Genomic DNA, 24,144 nt, shown 5'->3' on the forward strand with positions numbered 1-24,144 from the left:
GTAAAAAAAAAAACGTCTGGCAGTGAATGTGTTAAAATGTTTCATACCCCTTTTCTTCGGTATTTAAAAAAATGCTTATCAATTTCGACACATCTGTGTATCTTAAAATCATCATATCGACACATCTGTGTATCTTAAAATCATCATATCCTCACGCTATGATTTGACAAAAACAATAGTTATTCAATTATCGCCCGGCCATACTCGGGGGACTGTAGGTGTTTTGGCTATAAAAATGGCAGACGTTAAACGAGAACTTGTTTGTGGTCCACTTTTCCTTCTGCACCGTGTCTCCAGGTCTTTGGTCCGGCAGCCAAGCAGATCGAGGTCTATAGGAGTGTCGTCTGCCCGATCCTGGATGAAGTGTTCCTTGGATACAACTGTACCATTTTTGCGTAAGCGGTCCAATTGCTGTCATGGTTCTAGTACAGGATGCAGTGCTTAAACTGCTGTTCTTCAGTAGCTTCATCACAATATAAAAATCATTCATTCTTCTGAACAGTATGACGCCACTTATTGATTGTATTTCAGATAGCAACCTAGCTTGATTCTGTTATTTAAATCATATTTTCTGTAGAGGAAACACTAACTCTTTGTTCTATGTGAGGTGTTTTTTATTGATTAATCACCCAACTAAGGGGACATTCACACCAAAAATGTCGGAACGCTATGAAAATAATGTTGAGAGCGCTTCCATTGTGCACAAAACACAGCGCACAGAGCGTTTTTTTTGTGCTCCGTTTTGTTTGCCCCTGCAGTCGCGTGCAGTACAGATCAGAACACAACGACCACACGGGACGGTAGCCAGCTGGTTTTGTCTGTTTGATGTTGTTCACTGTCAACACGAAAGCCAAATTATTGCCAATTCTGGCAGCAGCAGATGTTGAAAATCCCTCGGGAGGAGAAAAGGTAGGAGGAGTGGAAAAGACGAGCAGCGCGCTTTCCCCAATGTTCAACTTTTTTCAGCTTAAAAATGCCCACAGCGCTCTTCCAAAAACAACAGACGCCACCAGCACTAAACGCCAGGTGCGTTCATTAAAAGAGGAGCACGTCTAGCGCGTCCTTACATGGAGAATGAATTGCAGAAAGACCCTGGCAGCTCCAAAAACGCTTTTGGGTTGAATGTCCCCTAACATGTTTTTTTTTCTTTTTGCTTGTGGTTCTTATTTAGTACAGGAATATTTTTGTGGTCTGTTTTCAACGGAGCAATTGAAGCTTAATTCTTCTGTTGAATTCATTGTTGGTCCTTCTGCGTAAGGGCATTGGCTGAATGTCTTAAACTAAACTGTGCCTTCTCCAGCTATGGGCAGACTGGTACAGGGAAGACCTTCACCATGGAGGGTGAGAGGAGTCCGGATGAACAGTTTACCTGGGAAGAGGTACCTTCATACACAATCATTTAAAAGAAGTGTATATATTTATGATGATGTGTGTTGTTTATTTCATTTTAGTCTTAAATGTGACTCGAATCTTTGTGTACTTGCCTTAAACCAAAAAGACAACGACAAGGGAACTATTTCGCTTGTAATTTGGAGCTTTATTCCAATTCCACTATTTTAAACTACATAATTTTTTACTAAATAATTTCAATCTGACATTTGCTTACCTGATCTGAATCAGGGATGTGCATGACAGGCCAAAATTATTTTCAAATTGTTTATAGCTATTGAGAGTAGATATTTGAATATCTACTTATATATTTGAGATTATATTAAATATATATTAAAAAAAAATGTGACCCTGGCATGTTACTCAAATGTTTGGACCTGTGACTAGTCAAATATTTGGCTCTTCTCATTCTTCTGGCTCTTGAAAACATATGGAGCGATGTGGATGAGAGCCAGGGGACTCTCTCCGACAGGAAGTTATGCCTTTTTTTAATTTTAAATGAAACGTTGAATGAACTTGCTTGAGATGCACAAAATGCTACACACGGTCCTTAACTCTCCCATTAATCTCTACTAGGATTTCCCGCCTTTCTTTGTTCTTACTCACTGGTGCTTTTGTGTGTCAGGACCCTCTGGCCGGCATCATTCCCCGAACCCTCCACCAGATTTTTGAGAGGCTGTCCGAGAACTCCATGGAGTTCTCGATCAAGGTCTCCCTGCTGGAGATCTACAACGAGGAGCTGTTCGACCTGCTCAGCACAGGCGAGGGCATCGGCGCGCGGCTGCAGCTGTTCGACGACCCGCGCAACAAGGTGACCGCCACACAAATTGTTGGAGGAGCAGGGGGGAAACCGCTGTCCTTACTGTTGTCTAGTCCTAACTGTTGTGTCTTTCAGCGCGGCGTGGTGGTCAAGGGTCTGGAGGAGGTGACTGTCCACAACAAGGACGAGGTCTACCAGCTCCTGGAAAGAGGAGCAGCCAAGAGGAAGACTGCATCCACACTCATGAATGCTTACTCCAGGTACCTGATGCAGCAGCCATTCATTCAGTGATTTGGGAAATACACTTGGAAAACGTAGACAAAATAATCTGATGTAGAGGCGACTCTTTTGGTTTGTTCACCCTGGGTTTTTTGTGTTGTGCAGTCGCTCCCATTCAGTGTTCTCCATCACTATACACATGAAGGAGATCACTGTGGATGGAGAGGAGCTCGTGAAGATTGGAAAGCTCAACCTGGTAATAATCCCTTTAGATAGTTTTCGAAATGTCACAATTAGTGCAGTAGTATTTAAAGCAACTACGAGCGAGATTTTCAATTGTTATTAAACGGTCTAAATTTAATATTAATGCCTCACATCTTACCTATGATAGTAGATGAGACCATTTCCGAGGGAATCGGCGAGTGCTGTCTTGATGATAATAGTCTGTGTGCGGGCCGGGCAGATCCGGACGAACAAAATGGTTTACGGCAGCCACTTCGGCCATAACCACAAAATGACTTCCAAACAAACTGTTAGAATATAACGAGAGATGTTCGCGAGAGTAGAAAGCCCCTTGAAGTAGCGAGGAAAGCTGTTGTGGGTCTGTTGCTACGGCAGTAAACCGTTTCGCTCTGCCTAGCGATGGTTTACAGCTGCTGTAAACAGTTTAGTTTCACTTCCGCATCTATCCGTGATGGAGAGAGACCATGAGAGACTCAAAACAACAACAAGATAGCACTTGCCGATTCACTATGCTTTGGTCTCATCTGCTGTTACAGGTAAGATGTGAGGCATCACTATTAAATGTAGACTGTTTCATGACAAGCGAAAATCTTGCTCCTAGTTGCTTTAAGTAGATGCATTTTTGATAATATGACCTACAACAGTTTGTTGAACTGAAGCAATGTAAACCTCCCTCCCTCCAGGTGGATCTTGCTGGCAGTGAGAACATCGGGCGTTCGGGTGCGGTGGACAAGCGTGCTCGAGAGGCAGGAAACATCAACCAATCCCTGCTGACGCTGGGCAGAGTGATCACCGCCCTCGTGGAGAAGAGGCCGCACATCCCCTACAGGTAGACTTCACTCCTCTTCTGTGGTGTTTTATGGCAGTTGGCATCCTTTATGCTCCATTACCGCCTCCTGGATTCATCCATCCACTGTTTCCCTACATTCTGTCCTTCTGGTCCTCAACTCGGGTCTCAGAGAGACCGTGGATCACCACAGTAAGTTAAGGCTGGCTCACACTACAGGAGTTTTGGCCCGATTTATAACCGATTTCTCCATCCCAAGAATCTGAGGAGAAATCTGGCCTGGCAGCTTGGTCGGTCCCGATGTTCGGCACAGATGATCTGGTAATGTGAGCGGTTTGCAGATCCAATCTTAACCCTCCAGATCTGCTCACAGCCTCATCTCCTCAGTCCCGATCATATCAAACATGTTTGATATTTAGGACTGAAAATCCGCGCGAATAAAGTGCATGTGAGATTTGTTTGGCGAGCATATGCGAGACAGGCGGGGATGAAAGTGGGGGGGCACTTTGGTCGCTGGTGGAACCTCATTTGACGCTCCAAAATCGAAACCGGTTCGGAGTACGGGCGTCAACGCAGTTTGTTTCTGTCCATTGCGCCAGGATAATCTTAATTATATCCAGTAGTGTGTGGTGCGCCAGTATTTTCAAATCTTGTAGTGTGTGCATGTTTGAGATTATATAGAGAAGAAACTCTGTGAAGATTCTCCTTATGTGCGTGACGCAGCCAGATTTAAAAATCGGCTAGGATTTTCAAACTCCTGTAGTTGAGTCATTATGGTTGTGGTGTTTTGAAATTTCTGGGTTTCTCCTGTCCTGCTGTAATTGTATTAGTTTGTCAGTAGATGTCTGATGAATGAAACAAGGAAAGACCGCTTAGAATTATTCCTGTTTCACATTCAGTCAGCCTCTCTACAGAGATGACATGACCAGTTAATGTTTATTAATTCACACAGCAAGGTCTGATTATCACTGACAGGCTTTTTATGTTGTGTCAGTTGAATAGAGCATGCAGATTAAACCAAAAATAGTAAATGTCCCAATCATTCATACGATTGTGTGACTATTTAATGTGTGTGTTGCCAACAGAGAGTCCAAGCTGACCAGAATCCTCCAAGACTCTCTGGGCGGACGCACCAAAACGTCCATCATCGCTACCGTGTCCCCATCCTCCAGCAACATGGAGGTACGCTTTGTTTCAGTGTGAAGATGTGCTGCACGATGCCTCTTTTTGTATCACATCGATTCGTTCATTGTTACTATGAACAGCGATTTAAAAAAAATAAAATAATTACAAGTGTGGTGTTGGTGGCCGTGTCAACAGGAAGTGTTTTTTGAGCTGCCCCGCCTTTCTGCAATTCATTCTCTATGGTATGGACGCTCTACAAACATTCCTCTTCCCAGCACCGCGCCTGGCATTGAACTGCTCTCGAGGGCGAGTGTTTTTTGGGGCGCTCTGGGTGCCTCAAGCAGAAAAAAGTTAAACTTACCGGGGAGAGCGCTGCTCGTCAATGCCGACCTAAAGAAAAATATGCTTCCTGCGGACACGGCCCCTTGCAGCAGTGCAACTTATTATGCTGGGATCCGTTGATTTGCACAGTGATGACCCCTACATTTTACATGTAGGTAATAATGACGGACGGACTTTTCATGATTTTAGAAAATGGAAAAATGATGCAAGTTAATTGTTTTGTAATTTTCTTTGGCTGTGCTTTGTGTAGGAGAGTCTGAGCACCCTGGATTATGCCAGCCGTGCAAAGAACATCATGAACAAACCTGAAGTCAACCAGAAGGTGACAAAGAGGACACTGATCAAGGTACAGCCAGCCACAGCATCTAGGGTGCGGTGTCAAAATACAGCTTGCGTGTCACGGCTTCATTCAAATTGAGCTTCATCGTCTTATATAGCATCTTCAAATAAATGCTGACTGTAATTTTTTGTTTTTCCTCCAAGGAATACACTGAGGAGATTGAGCGTCTGAAGCGCGACCTCGCCGCAGCTCGCGACAAGAACGGCGTTTACCTGTCCGCTGACAACTATGAGTAGGTCACATGACGGGAACAAAGACACGGGAAGAGTTGGGGAAATAGAGTACCGCAGGAATGAGTCCGGAAGACCTTGATGGTCGCACTTCCGGTTCCTTCGGTTTTGATAAAACGCCTGAAATAAGGTCTGTGGTTAACAAAAGTTTACGTAATGGCGAACTTCGAGTTCAGCAAGAGAATCTTCACGAACGAGGACAATGTTTGACTTTTAAAGCGTTTTCTGAAAATTTAAGTTTGCGGTTTCATGAACTTTTGTTAACCACAGACCTTGCAGACATTTCACTAAAATTCCCATACAAAATCCCATTTGACTTTTAGAAGGAACCAGGAAGTACAGGGACTTCTGGGTAAGCCTACAAAAATACATCATCCAGGGGTTCGTACAAACTCTTTTTTTAACAGTGTTAACAGTTATGTTTTCAAGGTTAGGAATATGCTTGAATTTGAGTGGACATGGGCTCAGAAATGAAAAGGGCCATTTCTCTGTTCATCTCTGCCCATCATCTGCTCTCAGCGCTCTGAAAGTGCATTTTACTGTTACAAAGCTGTAGGAACACTGCTCATCCCTGCTGTACTCTATGCAGTATAGGATGAGATGTTGACCCATCATGTGGTGTTGCTTGAAGCTGGTGTGTAGTAACATCTGAGCTGTTTTGTCAGGAGCATGTCTGGTCAGATCACCTCCCAGGAGGAGCAGATAACTGAACTAAATGAGAAGATTGCTGCCATGGAGGAGGAACTGAATAAGGTAGATACCTGACCCACCGTTTCTGTCAGTGCATGTTGTTCACTTTGCTTCAAACACCATTTCAGAGGACACATTCATTTATTAAGTTCATTGAGACTGGAACCAAAACATGAAACTAAAAAATGAGTGATATTTGGCGTTATCACATTTAGTTAATGACTATTTTCCATTGGTAAATGTTGTATAAAGGCCATAATAATCTTGGAAATGTTTTTAATCATTCCTGGGAGGGTGGCTGTGGCTCAGGAGGTAGAGCGGGTCGTCCACTAATCGCTTTGGATCAAAGAAGTCTGTGTTCAATCCCCGCATGTCAAAGTGTCCTTGGGCGAGATGCTGAACCTCAAATTGCGCCGATGGCTGCACAGCACTCTGCGTGGTAGCTTGCCCGCCGTCCGTATGGTAAATGGACTGCATTTATATAGCACTCGTCTAGTCTACCGACTACTCAAAGGGCTTTACAACACTTCGACATGTGAACTGGAGGAGCCGGGGATCGAACCACCGACCAGAGCCACCGGCAGCCGCCATACGTGTATGTCGCGCCTCCATGATCATCACTCTCACCCTCCTTGTTTCTCCCCAGGTGAATGGGCTGTTTGTGGACAGTACGAGCAGACTGGAGCAGTATGCTGTGGACCTGGATGAGAAGCAGCAGCAGTGAGTCATTTTGTAGGCAGTGGACAAACATAAGGCAACACAGTCTGACAGTGCAAACACACCAGCTCCCAAAGTGCTGCCATCAGCTGGAGCAGGGGCCTGGCTGGCCGTTGACTTCAGATGCTGACTTCTGCCTGGCTCGATACAATCGCTGGTGCAGAAAATAGACCAGACACAGAAACTGGTGCTGTGGCGGCGCGAGCCGGCGCTGAACGGTATAATCTCTTAACAAGGGGGCCGAAAGAAAACTGGGTGCGCTTCAGCGTCTGGTGTGTTTCCACCGTAATGGATAAACGCCTCTTGGCACCTGGTGATGAAACCAGGGATGCAAAATAGTCACCTTTTTGATCACAAACGTGAATGATTGGGGGGGGGGGTGTGTTGCTAACTTAGGTTGATCATGAACAGTATTTACTGTGTTTTTCAAAGCGCTGTAATGGCGGTAATATGGTTTTAAAGTCCCTGGAAACAAAAATCCACAAAAACCTTACTATTAAATTGGGTCTTATGTGAGTAATTGTGTGCCTCAGAAAGTAGAGGACATTAGTTTCAACCCTAACCCCCAAAATCGCCACTTTTCTACAAGGTCTGGATTTCCACTTCCTCATTGAAGAGAGCGGTGCTAAAATGCAGGATCTTATCACGTCATAAGATTTAATCGAATCGCACACACAGACACACACAGTAGCGCTGTTCACTCGCAGCGGCAGTATGCGCCGAGCAACGAGCGAACACACACATACACTCCATCTCTCTTTCCTTCTCTCTCTCTCTGTTTCCCTCTCTCTCTCGGAGGAGACCTGCTGTAGTCCTGCACGCACACACACGGGACACGCCCACACAGTCCACGGGAGAAAAGACAGTCTAAAATCGAATTGATTCTCATTACTTTTGTCATGACTCAAACCTAAATTTATATACTTTGCGACGTTCATCATCGTTCAAATTTGGCTGGTGGCTTATTAACATGGGTTCCTGTGATGTGATTAACTCAAAATGCTAAATAATAAAAAATTATTTCTGGTTTCCAGGGACTTTAAAGATAATGAAAATTTGAAACGGTACAGTTAACTGATTATCGTTTCATCCCCACTGGGTGGTTTTGTCTGCCCTGGTATCTTGTCACCTTTTTCACTCTCCACTACTTTTCATCCCTGGAAACTAAATTAAACTTGTTTCAGGCTGGAGGTGACAAACCGAAACCTGCAGAAGACCGAAGAGAAGCTGAGTCAGGAGGAGTTCATCTCTTCTGAGCTGAGCTCCGCCCAGGAAACGCTGTACAACACCGCTGGCCAGGTGGGACACCACTCCACTACTGGGGATCCCGAGACTTGTCTCTGCGTATTATCTCCTTATCTCTGAAATGGTTTGACATGTGATATGGAGGATTCAATACAACCAGGATATGACGTGATAAAGAAAGGTTCAGTGACAACAAAGTGACTGTGCAGAAAAGGCTAACTGTGCAGAATGATGTGTATTTCTGAGACGCAAATAATTTGTCTAGTTATGGCATCCGCTGCTAGAATATAAACAGTCATTTAAAACCGTCGCTACCAAGTGACAATGCTATTAATTTGGATGAAAAGGAATAGTGGCGATCAAGCGTCTAATTTAGTTACTTTACTTAATACAGCAGAATAAATTTGGTTATATGACTTATTTTTGTAGCTGCTGAGCACTGTGGACGTCAGCACCAGAGACGTCTCAGGTCTTCATGATAAACTGGACAGGAAGAAACAGGTGACACCCCTTTTCTTTTAGCCTGAAATGTTGATGTGTTGTGTGTGTGTGTATATATATATATATATATATATATATATACACACACACACACTAGGGATGTAACGATAACCGGTTTTAATGATAACCGTGATAAAAATTCCTTACGATAACCGTACCGTTTCAAATTTTCACTATCATTAAAACCGTGGTACCGTGATTACCGGGTTACCATGGTTACTGTGCTTTGAAAAACATGGTAAATACTGTCCATCAACCAAACTTGGCAACAGTCTCCCAGACGCAAACGTGCAGCCTTGGAGAAATGATTTCAGTGAGTGTATCAATCATTTTTGGGTCTGAGTTTTCAATATAAAACTTGGTGAAATTATTTCTGTGAGTATTAGTACTTTTTGAACATTTTCAACACATTTTAACAAACCGTGATAATACGATAACCGTGATAATTTTGGTCACGATAATCGTGATGTGAAATTTTCATATCGTTACATCTCTAATACACACACAGACACACATTATAATAGTTTGGTATAGGTGCACTGGTGTGCCTGGGAATAAGGAAAACACACCTCATGCCATTTGACGATCAAGTCTTAAAACACGTGACTCTACAGGACATTGGGATTTCATGTTTGAGTGACTTTGGACAAATGTCTCATCAGTACTGTGAGAAAGAGGACAAATGTGTCATCAGTACTGGGAGAAACTGGACGAGTGTCTCATCATCAGTACTGGGAGAAAGTGTTTGACGTGTGATTTAATGTAACCTTTAGGTGGAGCAGCAGAACGTGCACGTCAAACAGAGTTTTGCAGAGCAAATGGACGGCGCGTTCAGCGGCATGCAGTGCTCCATCCAGCAGCATGGAGCTAAGCAGAACAGCATGCTCAGCCACTACTCAGAGGCCATTGGTAAGACTACCAACATGTCTGCTAACAAAGCAGCTGGAAGGCTCATGTCATTCAACTTTAGTGTTTGCATTTTGAGCATCAGATGCCATCATTTACATTCTTGAGGACATTCATAGGTCGGAGTATCAACTATATATCTGCACATCTCCTAAAAACTAGACTACTTGTGCAGTGGGCAGAGTCTGTAGGTGAAAGTTTGAAATATTTACAGACCAAAGATGATGATAAAGAAATTTGTGAGAGGTATTCACAAACTTTCTTTGAAGGGTTTCTTTCCAAAATTATATATTGGGAAAACATTGATTGGTAAAAGTAAAATAAAAAGGTGTAAAAATAAAGTTTTTCTTAGTGAAAAATGTCCAATTTGCTACGGAAACTACTTTCATTTCAAACTTCTATAAAATATTTTATTCATAACCCCAAATTTTGACCAACCCAATACAATTACCGGTAGAAATTTTAGAAGCTCTGTTTTACATTTTCTAAATCAAATTGCTTTCTAAACATTTGATGCTGATCAGAATAGCAGCTACTTTGAAAACAGAAAATGTTGATGTGACTGCCTTTTGTAGAGCCTGATCTTCGATTCCAGCAATAGAAATGTATTTCTTGGCTCTATCTTAAGATTTGATCTTCCATCTCATTTCTTTGTTGCTCCCTCTCACTCTTTGCATTCCACAGGGGGAATGCTCGAGGTGAACGAGGTGGCACTGAGCGGAGCTCTGTCCACCGTGGAGACATGTGTGGGCGGGCTCAAGCAGAAAGTTGCTGACAGCGTGGCTCGCTGCAGGGACAAAGTCCAGCAGCAGGAGGCGCTGTGTCAGCAGACCAAGGACAGCATGCTGCAGCTGCTGGTGAGGAGCCTGCCATATTCTGGCAGATTTGACAGACTAGGCATCTCGCGACTCGAGTTCCTAGGCTGCCTCGCCTGCCCTGCAGCTCGTATACACAGCTCTGCGAGCCTAGGAATCGAGAGCGCGAGCTGCCTAGTGTATATATACCCCCCCAATAACAGGCCCATATCACCAAATGGATATATTGGTCTAACCCTAGGTGTACATTATCAGGTTTTGACTCTGAAGTAGATAAGTCTGCTCGTAAAGCCCCGAACTCACTGAAAGCGTTAATGGACGCGCGTCAATTGATGCTCCTATAGCGCACAAGATAGCAAATACCAACAGCACAGAACAAGCAAAAGGTCGCTATTTATATGTAGGCAGCCACAAGTTATACTTTAAGCCCCGAACGCACTGAACACGTTAATTGACATGCATACATTTCTGCTCCTAGCCTCCTATAGCACATTGCGGGCATAGATAGAGGTGGGTGGTGCGTGCTTTGCAGGACAGGGATGAGGGGACACGGATAAGTTGGGGGTGGTGATACCAGTGAGTTTGCTGCTAAATGTGTTATTTTTAAGAGTTTGTTCCTGTTGGTGACTGTAAGCATGTGGAAGTAACAGATGGCACAGTAGAGGAGAAGCGGTTCAATAATGCTACGGTACAGGAGAAGAAGAAGAAGATGGAGTTGGACAAGACAGGTGACGTAGTCTGCGGATGGCTGTTAGTCTCTGTTGGCAACGCTTGTAAGTGTCCATGGTGTGCTGATTAAAACTGAGGTTATTATCAAGTGTAATGGCAAGGTATTTGAAAGACTCCACCACCTCTACCTTCTCTCCTTTTGATGGTGAGACTGGGGGGGGGGGGGGTGGTCCGGTGTTTTGGAGGGATTATACCAACAGCACAGAACCAGCTGTATTTTTCACTGATGAATAAAAAGTTGTTACGCTGTAGTTTTGAGTCCCTGTCAGTCAGAGGCTGTTGGAATCCTCCTACCGGTCTGTCATGCAGAGGGGAGAAAAAAGGCAGTGCTGCGGGAGAATGAGAAAATGAAGCAATCTAGTCTGTCCAAACTTTTGCCGAACTAATCTCATGACATGCACGGAAATGTATACAATATATTTTGCTAGCCGACGTTTTTAGAATAGCATTCTCACTTAGTTCAGACAGTCCTGCTATAGTTTAGTTTTATATTGTAGATCCTTGCTATATTTAAACTGCTGTGAAATATGTTTGGGCGAGCATGAGACGGGTAGGACCACTTGAAAGCGGCTGCACAGAGAGACAGACAAAGAGAGAGGGAGAGATACAGCTTTGGGCGCTGCTGGGTCCTCATTTGATGCTCCAAAATTGAAACGCCTTGGGAGTCGGGGGCGGCCGATGCGTCGGATGCTTTCGGGGCTTAACGGTCTGGATTCCCAACATGTACAGTACATTAGAATGAAATAAGACGTTTTTAAAAGTTTTTCTGAAAATGAATGGATGTCCATGAAAATACTTGTATTAGTATTTTATTTTATATTAGAATGCAACCAAGTTCCTCTGTATGCTTCAGCTCCCTGTGATGGAGTTTTTTTTTGTTTTTGTTATCACTTTATTTCTCAGTTTTCACAAAAAAACATGGATGTCAAGAAATACAGTGTATGAAAACTCTTTTTCTTTTTTCTCCCCTCTCCCTCCCACCCCCCACCCACCCCATGGGGACTAACAAAAAACAAAAACACCACCAAAAACAACTACAAAATAAAAACAACTACCTGTGATGGAGATTTTTAAGTTCAAAATTATTTTTACCGGGAATTATTGAATTGACGAGATCATTGAGTAAAAAGAAACTAAACCTTATGTCTAATTGGACCAATGTCATGTCTTACCCCAAAACATGCAAATTGGTAATGTTCATAGGAAGCATCTTGAATTCGATGTCCAAATGAGTTCAAAACAGTCATTCATCAAACACTGACTGACAGCCTGATTTAATTGATAATAATTGTGTGTGTGTGTGTGTAGGAGGAGCACAATCGGGACATGGAGGAGATTGTGGTGGCCCAGACTCTGATGGGTTTGTCAGCTGTCAAGGAGCTGAGTCAAACTCTGAGGACCTCAGTGGAGAAGCAGCAAGCGCTCGTCGACCAGGTTGGTCCCTTCACTTTGACTTGACTCTTTGTCTTTTCCCCCCACGGCCCATCAGAGTGTCTTTTCCCCCCACGGCCAATCAGAGTGTCTTTTCCCCCCACGGCCAATCAGAGTGTCTTTTCCCCCCACGGCCCATCAGAGTGTCTTTTCCCCCCACGGCCCATCAGAGTGTCTTTTCCCCCCACGGCCCATCAGAGTGTCTTTTCCCCCCACGGCCCATCAGAGTGTCTTTTCCCCCCACGGCCCATCAGAGTGTCTTTTCCCCCCACGGCCCATCAGTGTCTTTTCCCCCCACGGCCCATCAGTCTTTTCCCCCCACGGCCCATCAGTGTGTCTTTTCCCCCCACGGCCCATCAGAGTGTCTTTTCCCCCCACGGCCCATCAGTGTCTTTTCCCCCCACGGCCAATCAGAGTGTCTTTCCCCCCCACGGCCCATCAGAGTGTCTTTTCCCCCCACGGCCAATCAGAGTGTCTTTCCCCCCCACGGCCCATCAGAGTGTCTTTTCCCCCCACGGCCCATCAGTGTGTCTTTTCCCCCCACGGCCCATCAGAGTGTCTTTTCCCCCCACGGCCCATCAGTGTCTTTTCCCCCCACGGCCAATCAGAGTGTCTTTCCCCCCCACGGCCCATCAGAGTGTCTTTTCCCCCCACGGCCCATCAGAGTGTCTTTTCCCCCCACGGCCCATCAGTGTCTTTTCCCCCCACGGCCCATCAGTCTTTTCCCCCCACGGCCCATCAGTGTGTCTTTTCCCCCCACGGCCCATCAGAGTGTCTTTTCCCCCCACGGCCCATCAGAGTGTCTTTTCCCCCCACGGCCCATCAGTGTCTTTTCCCCCCACGGCCCATCAGTCTTTTCCCCCCACGGCCCATCAGTGTGTCTTTTCCCCCCACGGCCCATCAGTGTGTCTTTTCCCCCCACGGCCCATCAGAGTGTCTTTTCCCCCCACGGCCCATCAGTGTCTTTTCCCCCCACGGCCCATCAGAGTGTCTTTTCCCCCCACGGCCCATCAGAGTGTCTTTTCCCCCCACGGCCCATCAGAGTCAACTTTGCTCAGCGATGAGAAACTTTGACACCTCTGTCCTCTCAGACCACATCCTTCTCCTATACTTGCATATTGTCATCGTGTGTGTGTGTGTGTGGGGGGAACAAGTCATCTTCTATAAATCCACTCTGCTCCTTCTCAAGCGCTGTCTTGACAAAAGGGAAGTTTAAGTTGTGTATAGAAAAACTTTACTGTACCAATGAATTTTCACATATGACTGCATAATTGGTTCTTGTATTGCAGGTAACTGTTTTCCCAAATGGATAGGTAGTGTCTTTGAAAATGATGAAATGCCACTTAAAAGTGTCCCCGTCCCTCAGGTGGAGGCGATGAAGGAGATGGGCGTTTTTTTCGGCTGCCTGGTTCGTGACCTGGGGGGTCTGAGGCAGGCCTCCATCGACGGCCTGGGCGTGTTGCAGGCCGAACATGACAATCTTGCGGAAAAGATCCGACAGTTCGAGGAGAAGCAACAGGCGGTAAGAAACTGCTCACACGTGAAGTTGGAAGCCCTAATTAATGTTTTGGTGCATCTGTGTTACTTCCTGCCTTTTAGACATAAAATGGCTGCTGTGAAAAAGGCCTATTGGCAATTTGTTGATATTTCAACTGTTGAATGGGTCTCCTGCATGGAATTGCGCAGCTGAGCTTCAGGTTCATAGCTCACCTGATCCAGAGGATTTGATCTCTTACAGCCCCTGAATCACATGCACGATAGGGGGGGGCACGGTGGCGCAGTCGCCTCACAGCAAGAAGGTCCTGGTTTCATTCCCGCCTGGGGCGCCGAGGGTGTGCCCCCATTTCCTAGTGCCTACTGCCCAGGTGGGCTCCTCAAAAGGGCCTTTCTTTCTGTGTGGAGTTTACATGTTCTCCCTGGGGTTTCCTCCAGATAGGACACCCCCCCCCCCCCCCCACTAAAAAATATGCCCCCAAAAATCGCATGCTGCCTAATATTGCCGAGAATATGGACTGGTTAACAGTGAGTCAGAATGCATTGGGAAACTTTGCAATGAGACAGAATTCTGTGTGTTATGGAACACATTTGTACCAGCGGCCAATAATAATGCCTAGTATGCAACAAAAAACTGAAGACCAGAAACGCCAAGTAACTTGAAATTGATTATTAGAATCATTCGTTGTTTATTCTTTTGTTTTGTTTGTTATTTTAGGCCTATGGTTATGTTGTGATTATGTGTGTTGTTGTTTTTGTATTGCTCAGCATGGCTTGTGCGTATGTTGTTTTTATTGTCTCTTTTGGTGATTGATGTCATGTTTTTTGTTGTAAAAAAAAAACACTATCATATTTCACCCCACCCAACTAAATATCGTACGGTCCCTTACTGTTCAGGATGTGAAGGCCATGATGCAGTGTATGCAGAACCAGATGGAGCTGCTGGCCTTGAATTCCCAGAAGGGGACTGCCGACCTGCACTCATCCACCAAGGCCCTGCACAAACCTCTACAGGCCATTGAGCACGACATCATCACGTGAGTCCAACACGAACAGTCCCTCCAGCAAAATTAATGCAAATTCAACCAATCTCTGCAATACAGTGCTTCCTCTATATTCCTCTCTATATTTACTCTATATTATAGAGGAAACACTGCAATATTTGCAGGGGCTCGCAGTTTTTCAAAATTCACTTTGTGACTTTGGTGCCTGGACAAGTGAAAGATAATTTGACTTTTCCGAAGGGACAAATGCATCAAAAAGTTAATGTCGAGCCATGCATTAAGATGAACAATAAAGAATGCTTGCCTGAAATAAACACCCAATGGCTTGATTCAAAATGATTGGTTGACGCTGTATTATTGCACTCCCTTGTTCCTCTGTGCAGTTGAAAGTGTAAAAATAACTGATACCAACTGTTGTTCCCCTGTCCTGCTGCCAGGCGGTGCAGCAGCTTGGAGCAGCCAGGCGCGGCCCAGGCTGAGCAACTCTGCTCCCACCCGGCCTCCCTGGCCTCCTCTCTCCGTCTCTGCTCAGCGCAGAGTCAGGACATGCTCACCCAGATCACAGGACACAGCTCCACCCTCCACAGCTCCCTCTCTGGTGACTAATCACTACTCCACTACTGTTACTACACTGCCAATATTAATTTCTATGTACCTTTTCAAAAAGGGTAATGTTTTTCAAGGGAGTAAATGGACAAAAAATTGAGGAAATATAATGTGCAGATTTTGTTAATTCCAAAGTCCAGTTGCTCTGCTGGTGGCAACTGTCGGATCATTTGGCATTTCAGTCGTTTATCACCCCTATTAACCAATAGAGGACCGCAGGGATGACATATTTTTGTAGTCGGAAGGTGGAGGTCCCGGACATGTTGGATCTTTAGAATGGGGATTTCACTTAAATGCATAAAATAAAGTCTTTGGTTAACAAAAGTTTATGGGAACGTAAATGCGTTTTTTTTTACATGATTTTTAGAAAACACTTCAAAAGGCATACAAGTGATTCAAGTTCATGAAGATTATCCTGCTGAACCCAAATTACCACTCCCATAAACTTTTGTTAACCACAGACCTTATTTTATGCATTTCAGTGAAATCCTCATCCTAAAACCCCATTGACTTATCCCCGTCAGATCTAGTCTCTTAGAACAGACGAGTTGGCTTCCGCAATTTTCAAATGCTTCCGCCATACCGTCTGTACTTCGTGGGGGAGAATCATGCACCAACCGGAATGGGAAGCAGAAAGGCGGGTCTTCCGCTCATTAGTCCAATCAGAATCCAATATGCTGGCAGAAAGGCGGGTCTTCCGCTCATTAGTCCAATCAGAATCCAATATGCCGCATTCGCGTGTCGTGATTGGTCGGATTCCGTAGAACTTCCTTCCAGTCTGAAGGTTTTTTTCCCAACTTCCTTGTGCATGTTCTGGGGGTGTAACGTACAGACTGTATATAGCTGCATTCGCCGGATGTAGATGATACAGTCTGTTTTAAGAGACTACGTCAGATCCAACATGCTACTACTTCCGAACTCATTCCTGCAGTGCTCTATGGGCCATGGCCCACTGATGGGCTTCAGACCGCCATCTAGAGGTAGTGGTACTGCAAAATTGTTAGATTTAACCATCAGGATTGAGCGAACCCGCAAAACGCGTTTGTTTGCCAATAAATCACAGTAAAGTCACTCCATTGTGCGGTGGTTATTTTTTTTTTTATCTTGATTGATGATGTTCTGATCATTTTCACTGGCTGGTGGGGAATTCTCTTCACTACCGTAAATTCCGGACTATAAGACGCACCGGTGTATAAGCCGCGGGACCAAAATTGACTATTTTTTTCTTCTATAAGCCGCACCGGTCTATAAGCCGCGGGTGTTTTGATGTTTAATTACCATATGAAAGGGTTCGTGCACAGAGAGGAATGTCGGGAAAGCGATGGCTGTTTGGGGAAGCTCCCATTTATTAACATTTCAACAAAACAAAACAAAAGTCAGGTCACTAATCCCCAGACAAAATCACACAACAATAGGCTATATGTGCAGCAAACCTGTAACCAGAGAAGTCAAGTCACTAATGCTCGTCTTCCTCTTCTTCCTGCGTACTGAAACCACCAAAGTCCTCATCTTCAGTGTCGGAAACGAACAGGTTCAGGGTGGCTTCGTCAACCACTCTCCTCTCTCCTTCATTGTCACTCAAAACCAACGAACTCCTCTTCATCTATAGCTGTGTTTCCATTACAGTTTTTCGCAAAAGAATTGCGATATTTCTACAACTTCGACAATGTACAATTGCGACTTGTAGGCGTTTCCATTGAAGTTGCGTTTGAGTGATTCCCCGTTGCAGCAGCTGCCACAGTGATTACGCACGGGGATCTGCCCCATATCCCGTCCCCTGCATGCTCAAATCCAACCAATGGTCAATGGAAATCCCAACATGAAGTTACAATGCATATAAACGAGCCTGATTATCAATTCAAAAGAAAATGAGTCGCAAAATGTTGCTGGCTGCGTGAATGCAGTCAGCGCGACAGGCAGAGGAAAAAAGGTAGCCTAATAGCCTACAACTGGTCCGATTTAGAGATGGAGGGGGGAAAAGGCTGATTTGGTTCTATAATTGCACCTGAAACGTGTGCAATGTATTAGCCTACTCACAGTCACTGTATTCACTTCAGACAGCACCACCGCACCAGTGTGTGCTTTTCATCCTCTCATCTCGCCGCTGTGCCAAATGCGCGCACACAGGCAGCCTGCTGTCACCATGGACCGATTTCTGCCATTAAACATTATCTAATTTGCCCGGCTACGCTTTTGCACAACACTCGTCTTTCTGCTAGGTAGCGTTGCTTCAAAGTTTTCCACTTGCTGCGGAGGTTTTGACACGGCTATCGAACCTTACTTACCAAACTTATTTTCCGCTCCTTTTCCAAGGGATAATATGGGTCACATGACGTGCAAATGCGAAAAATGTGTTTCCATTACACTTTTGCGATAAACTGCTATATCGACACGTCTGAAAAACCACCTCATGATCATCTACTGCTCGTTCTCATGCTGTCGAGAACGAGCAAAGCTTTTTTTTGGTGAAAGAATCCTCCAGGGCGCTTCTTGTTAACAGTCCGAGTGAGTGGCAGGTCGAACGTCAAAGGCACTTCATCCATATTTATGATCTGCTCCGGTTCGATGGAATATTCCTTGATCTTCCTTTGTGTGAATTCGCCGAAGTTTGTGATTTTCTCCTGGTAGTCGGGGGAGGGAGTTGATGGGCTTGTGGCCGTTTGCTTACCGTAATTACCATATGTAAGTGGTCACGCACAGAGGGGATTGTCGGGAAAGAGATGGCTGTTTGAGGAAGCTCCCATTTACCGTATTACCGTAACATTTCAACATAACACAACACCACCGTTGTTTATTTTTACAGTGCACACAGTGTCCGCGGTGTGGTGAAAAGAGGGCAAGAGAGGAAATTAAAACAGAAGTGGATTTATAGTTAGAAAGAGTGCTAAAAAAGAGAGATTTTTTTTTTTTTTTTTTTTTTTTCTGAAAAAATCCATAGATAAGACGCACCGTTATATAAGCCGCAGGGGCCAAAAAACGGGAAAAAAGCCGCGGCTTATAGTCCGGAATTTACGGTAGTTATTTTTATATCTAAATGTGCTCAGGAATTCACATAAGTAAATGTCAGCAAACCTTCATTTCCAAAAGGTTGAGAAGCCCTGGTTTATCTGATGATTTCCTGCATCGTTAATTAGATGTGAGCGGGCTCCTGTCTGTCTATTTTAAATTGAATGTAGCAGTTTGTACCTGAACGGTTTACATTCAAGCTGCAGTGTTGCTAACTTGCCTGTCTGCGTTTGACCCTCCAGGTCTGGTGGAGCGGGACCTGCAGTGGAGCTCCAGAGCCAGGGAGCAGGCGGACACTCGAGCACAGCAGCAGCTCACCTTGCTGGGAGAGAACTCTGCCGAGGGTCATGCCCTGCAGCAGGTAACCGGCTGGACCGGAGGAAGCTTACCGACATCTATTCTGTCTGTCCTTATTCTGTTTTTGGTTTGGCAGAAGTAAATTCCAACGCAAATACGGAAAAGTATTAGAAATTAATTTGATAATTTCCAGTTCTTGAATGGTTTGGGAATTTGAAGAAAAAAGTCTGGAAAATGTTGTGTTTCAGGTCCGACACACAATTCTAGCTTTTACCATGTTGTTGTAGCCACTTTGAGTCCAGTTTTTGTTGATGTGAAGAATAATGTTCAGATAGACGGGCGCTCTTATTACCCAGCCGCTGTCAGCATGCATTATTTCAATTATCCACCAAAATCAAATCTAGTCAAGAACATACTGTAGATTGTGTCTGGAAAAAACATGTCATTTCACCCTTCCTCACATCTCAGATATCTGTCGCTCTGAGCAACAATCTTCATCTATATGACCTAGTTAGCCGGGGCAAATGTCTAACCGCATAAATCCTATTGGACACCAGATAAAATCTTCAAAGCAAATCAAGATCTGGAATGAGTATGGCATCCTCCCCCAGCCCTGATCAACCCCCATCCCCCAAATTGTACTTGCCAATTTCCCCCTGCCATCCCCTGGGGTGTATATTGTATAATACAGTACACGCTTTGAATTCCTTTAGTTTTAGCTATGCAGTGTTCTAAGCAGACTGGATGGCATGCAGCAGATGATAGAATGCTCATCCATAAGAGAACTGGACTTGGACTTGTGACCAAAATGTTGAGACTTGACTAGGACTTGCCCCTCAAAGACGTGAGATTTGACTTGGACTTCAGCTCAAAGTAGAGCCTGACGATACTGGATTTTTGGGGCCGATACCGATATAGGGGATAAAAAAATTCCGATACCGATATCGGCCGATATTCTTAGATTTGATATACGGTAATACACATTATATTACACACATTTTTTGCAATAGTCCCTCAAATACAAAACACTTGACAAAGATATGACTTGACTAGAGATATGTAATGTGGGCACCATATTTTACAGTTTAACAAACTTTATTGTCCAAAATGACTGAAACTGTAAACTTCACTGGGAATTTAATAATGATAAATTACCAGACATACATTAAAAACACAAATTGAACAATAACTTTAGTTGAGAAAAATAATAAAATATACACAACATGCTGTCTATAACTTTCAAAAATACAAATATCTGCTATATGGCAAACATATCGGCCGATACCGATATATCTGCTATCAACCGACTGATATATCGGTCAGGCTCTAGCTTAAAGACTTGAAACTTGACTACTTGCAAAAAATGACGACTTGTGAGTATCTCTGCCGTGAACTCACATCTGGAGTTCAAGCTTTGCACAGTGACTTCAGTCGGTGGAAGAAGTACTTCCCTTTGACAGACAACTCATTCAGCCAATCAGCGTCACCAAATCCAGTCCTTCAGCCATCAGATCTAAATTTTGCATACTCCTGTTCTTGTTTAATTGTTGGTATTGAGTCTATTTCTGCAATAACTGCACTTATGTCTTTGTAAACTCGACGAACATTGTTGTTACCGCTTGAGCCGGGGAGCCACGGAGGCAGCCGTTACTGTCCCTGATTGGCCGGTTACGATGTCAACTACGAGGCAGTTCCCTGGTTGGCCCGGACACTTGTATTTTCTGAAAACACCCGCCCCGGGCTGGAGGCTAGACGGAGCCACAGAACCAAATGGAATGTGGAATGTGAGTTCCGGTTTTAACCAGGCGTCTGTGTGTAACCTCACCTCGGTGTGTGTTGTCCGTGCAGAGTTTTGAGCAGTCCTGCAGTACCTCACTGCAGGCAGCAGGGGAGCAGCTGTCCAGGGGGGAGAAGGAGGTGACCCAGGCTCTTCTGGCCCTGCAGCAAAGGAGCGCTCTGGACCGGGACATCCTGGACCAGCAGGGGTCAGCGCTGCACAGTCAGGTGGAGAGCAGCAGCCGCACTGTTCGCTGCTTCCTGCAGGAAGAGCTGCAGCAGGACATACCCACTGGTAAAGTAGCTTTTCCTTTTTCCACCTAGCAATTTGTATCTTCATAGGTTTTTGTGTGTGTACTGCTTCTTATAATGCTACATCTAAAGATTATTTTTGATTTTATGTTTTCCAATTAATCGTTTATGTTGGCCCATCAAATTTAAAAATAAAGGCAATTGTCCATCACAAGTCAATTCCAAAGTGAATCTTCAAATGTCTTCCTTAAGGCTGTTTCACACAGATGCGGTGCGAATGCAGAGGCGGAATGTGGTACGAAATTCCGTGCGAATTTTCCACATTGCAACCTATACACACAGGTCCGGTGCGAATTATTCGCAGTCCCACATTAATTTTCCGCAGCGGAAAAACAGTGTTCAGTGTAACCAGTAGTTAATGTCCCTCCCCGGCTCCCGTCTAGTAGGACAGCACCATCTACTTGCGCAAGCTAGCTACCAGTCGGCTAACGTCAGACACAGACAGACAGACACAGCAGCGAGACGAGCCATGAAAAGCAACTGGAGGCAGTGAAATTGCCGTCCATTTCAGTGAAATGGAGGCAGGAGCAGCGGACCCCAATTTTGATGTTAAACTGCTAGTTAGCATTTGGATACAAGTGGCTAACATTAGCTCCATCCATTTACAACAGTGGTTTACAAGGTTAGCAAGTAGGAATTCGTTTCAGCTACATTACCATCTTCAGTGAATCCCAGCTGCTGGGCGATCTGAAGATCTATTGTCCTTAATTTCGGTGTTGATCGTCATGGTGTTTGTCATATAAAATTGGATGTTGAGAAACCAAATTGATGAGGTTCGGCAAGAGTAGTGGAGGTATGACGTCAGCTGTAAACAAAGGATTTCATTGGTCAAACGTATTTTCCGCAGGCGGAAATCCGCGGACGTCAATGTCTATCCGGAAAAATAAAATGCCGCACGAATGTTCGGCCGCGGTCTGCAAGCTTCAATTACAACTAATTAAAAAAGAAAATTGCGAATGTCTGTGCCGATTATTCGCACGGAGATCCGCACCGGTGTGAAATGGCCTTTAGTCTGACCAGCAGCCAAAAAAAAGTATTCATTCATGAGACGGGAAAGTAAGTAAATGTTGCCATTTTGTGAAGCTCTAAGCAGCAAATGTTTGGTATTATCATGTCTCAATTCACTGTTTGAACGTTTGGTTTTTTCTTGTTGAATAATGAGTGAACTAAAGTGAGTTGAAGTGTGATCTGAACTTGTGCTGTCCCAGTCACTAACCTGTGCTGCGCCTCTCCATCAGGTGCGACGCCTCAGCGGAAGCGGTTTGTGTTCCCCACACACGTCCAGACCCCGCGGGGCAGAGAGCAGCTGCTGGAGGACCTCGGGAGGAGGCAGGACGAGCTGCAGCCTCTGCAGCAAGAGGACAAGAACCTGCCCCACCCTGAACCTGTAGGTTTACTGGCTTCATCACTAAATTTACAAACCCCTCACTGGCCATTTCTGCGCCAACTTCCTCTCTGTGCTTCCCTTTTGCAGAAGCCTTCATCCCGCTTCCGTTTAGACTCCGTTCTCAGTCTCTAAATCAGTGGTTGTCAAACCTTTTCATGTCAAGGACCCCTAAACTGACACCAGTTAGACCACGGACCCCCATTTATTATTAAGAATTTGTCCCTGGGTCCCCTATCTGATAGCATCCATGTTCAGTGTTTTAAAAAGCTCTCCATGTTACAAAGTGATTCTCTGTCTCCAGCTTTTCACTACGGAGGTCAGTGTGGGGAGAGCGTTATTTCTGCTCATGTGTGTCCTTGGCAAAATGTAACAGGGTGTAGGCATGGGTCAGGTATGTACCCCATAAATGACTAATGCGACTGCAGTTGGTGGCGATAATGCACCTCTAAGCTGGTATGCCAACTAACACTGAATAAAAATAAGCAGAACCATTTAACTGTAACAACACACACATTTCTCATAACTATTCAGCTTAACTTTTCTTCAAACATCAACATAATGAACAAAATAAGACTTTTGCCTACTAGTGCAACTTGAGAAGAGGCTAATACGAAAAATAGTGCAATCAGAATGGATTGGCACTATTTTTTTATTAAAAAAAGAATAATAATAATAATAATTGGTTCGCACGTGGAGAGAGTGCAGTGTTAGGGCTAATGTATACCGCCTCTGAAACAGATGCGGTACGGCTACGAACAGACCCACACTCGTGTAATCTGTCAGACGTATGCGGGATCCGACAAAAATAGAACGGGTGCGTAATTTTTCCGTACCGCATGTATCGCCCATCATCATGGGCGAGAGTCGATCCGTCAGTTTTGCCGGATCCCGCAACGCATCCGTAACACAACTGATGTACATTAGAGCTGGGCTCGGGCTGAATTTTCCTTACCGAACCCGACCGAGCCCGTCACATATTTAGCCGAGCCCGGCCCGGCCCGACAGGTGTCAATTGATAATCTGTCCGAGCCCGGCCCGAATCCCCTCCCTGATTTTTTTTTTCCCCCTCGGAGCGCATAATTCAATGAGTCTGTCCAGCCTATAAACAGCCCTATATAATCCCAAACCAAAATCAGTCCTCGTAATTCAAAGCAGTCAATGATGAATACGTAATGTACAAAGCAAAGCACCAAACAGCCTAATTTGTGCGTGCCGTGCACTGCCCACACAGTCCCACATCGCTGAAAGAAGTACTGCACGGTGTCTGCGACACCAGCGCTGAGAGCCGACACGCAGCTGACTCCGGGCAGAGCAGCAGAGTGCATGTCTGGGCGTGTTTCATTCGATGCCTTCAGGTGCTTTCATTAACGTAGTAAATTAGCTCAGGAGCTGATGATAGATATATTTGAAGGCAAAAACAAGTGACTGATTACGTGACCGAGCCCGGCCCGAGCCCGAACGCGACTTCAATGTTTCTGTCCGAACCCGGCCCGTAAGTCGGGCCGGGTTCGGGTTCCGAGTCCGACGGGCCGGGTAGCCCAGCTCTAATGTACATTGCCTGTTATAATTGTGAACATGCTGTCTGTCGTCGTGTCCATTTTCTGCAGGAGGAGCTGCAGGAGGAGCTGCTGCCTGCTGATGACACTCTGGCCACAGAACGCTCCTTTGAGAACGAGACCCTGATGATTAACGAGAACAGCAGGGTCCCGTTCTTTAAGGTGAGACAAACACACAAGCACTTGCTGTATTTCAATGGCATAAAATGCCTTCAAAATCAGTTTAGTTTTTATGAC

At 44.9% G+C, this 24,144-nt stretch overlaps 1 protein-coding gene across 1 annotated transcript in view; it reads left to right on the forward strand.

Annotated features, from left to right (window-relative positions):
- Positions 1–24,144, forward strand: part of LOC310785467 (kinesin-like protein KIF11) — a 29,317-nt gene that overhangs the window by 4,950 nt on the left and 223 nt on the right. The window contains exons 4-26 of the mRNA XM_083646551.1: positions 298–395; positions 1,301–1,379; positions 2,015–2,200; positions 2,285–2,409; positions 2,534–2,624; positions 3,295–3,440; positions 4,484–4,580; positions 5,116–5,211; positions 5,349–5,437; positions 6,101–6,188; positions 6,772–6,845; positions 8,027–8,141; positions 8,517–8,588; positions 9,362–9,497; positions 10,179–10,351; positions 12,347–12,472; positions 13,836–13,991; positions 14,861–15,000; positions 15,405–15,565; positions 18,822–18,940; positions 20,725–20,947; positions 22,203–22,351; positions 23,959–24,069. Coding sequence (XP_083502677.1) covers positions 298–395; positions 1,301–1,379; positions 2,015–2,200; positions 2,285–2,409; positions 2,534–2,624; positions 3,295–3,440; positions 4,484–4,580; positions 5,116–5,211; positions 5,349–5,437; positions 6,101–6,188; positions 6,772–6,845; positions 8,027–8,141; positions 8,517–8,588; positions 9,362–9,497; positions 10,179–10,351; positions 12,347–12,472; positions 13,836–13,991; positions 14,861–15,000; positions 15,405–15,565; positions 18,822–18,940; positions 20,725–20,947; positions 22,203–22,351; positions 23,959–24,069 — 2,850 coding nt within the window. The remainder of the gene's footprint in view (positions 1–297; positions 396–1,300; positions 1,380–2,014; positions 2,201–2,284; positions 2,410–2,533; positions 2,625–3,294; positions 3,441–4,483; positions 4,581–5,115; positions 5,212–5,348; positions 5,438–6,100; positions 6,189–6,771; positions 6,846–8,026; positions 8,142–8,516; positions 8,589–9,361; positions 9,498–10,178; positions 10,352–12,346; positions 12,473–13,835; positions 13,992–14,860; positions 15,001–15,404; positions 15,566–18,821; positions 18,941–20,724; positions 20,948–22,202; positions 22,352–23,958; positions 24,070–24,144) is intronic.

The sequence above is a fragment of the Poromitra crassiceps genome (genome assembly GCF_964638095.1).
Source record: "Poromitra crassiceps genome assembly, chromosome: 11".
Lineage (NCBI taxonomy): Eukaryota > Metazoa > Chordata > Actinopteri > Beryciformes > Melamphaidae > Poromitra > Poromitra crassiceps.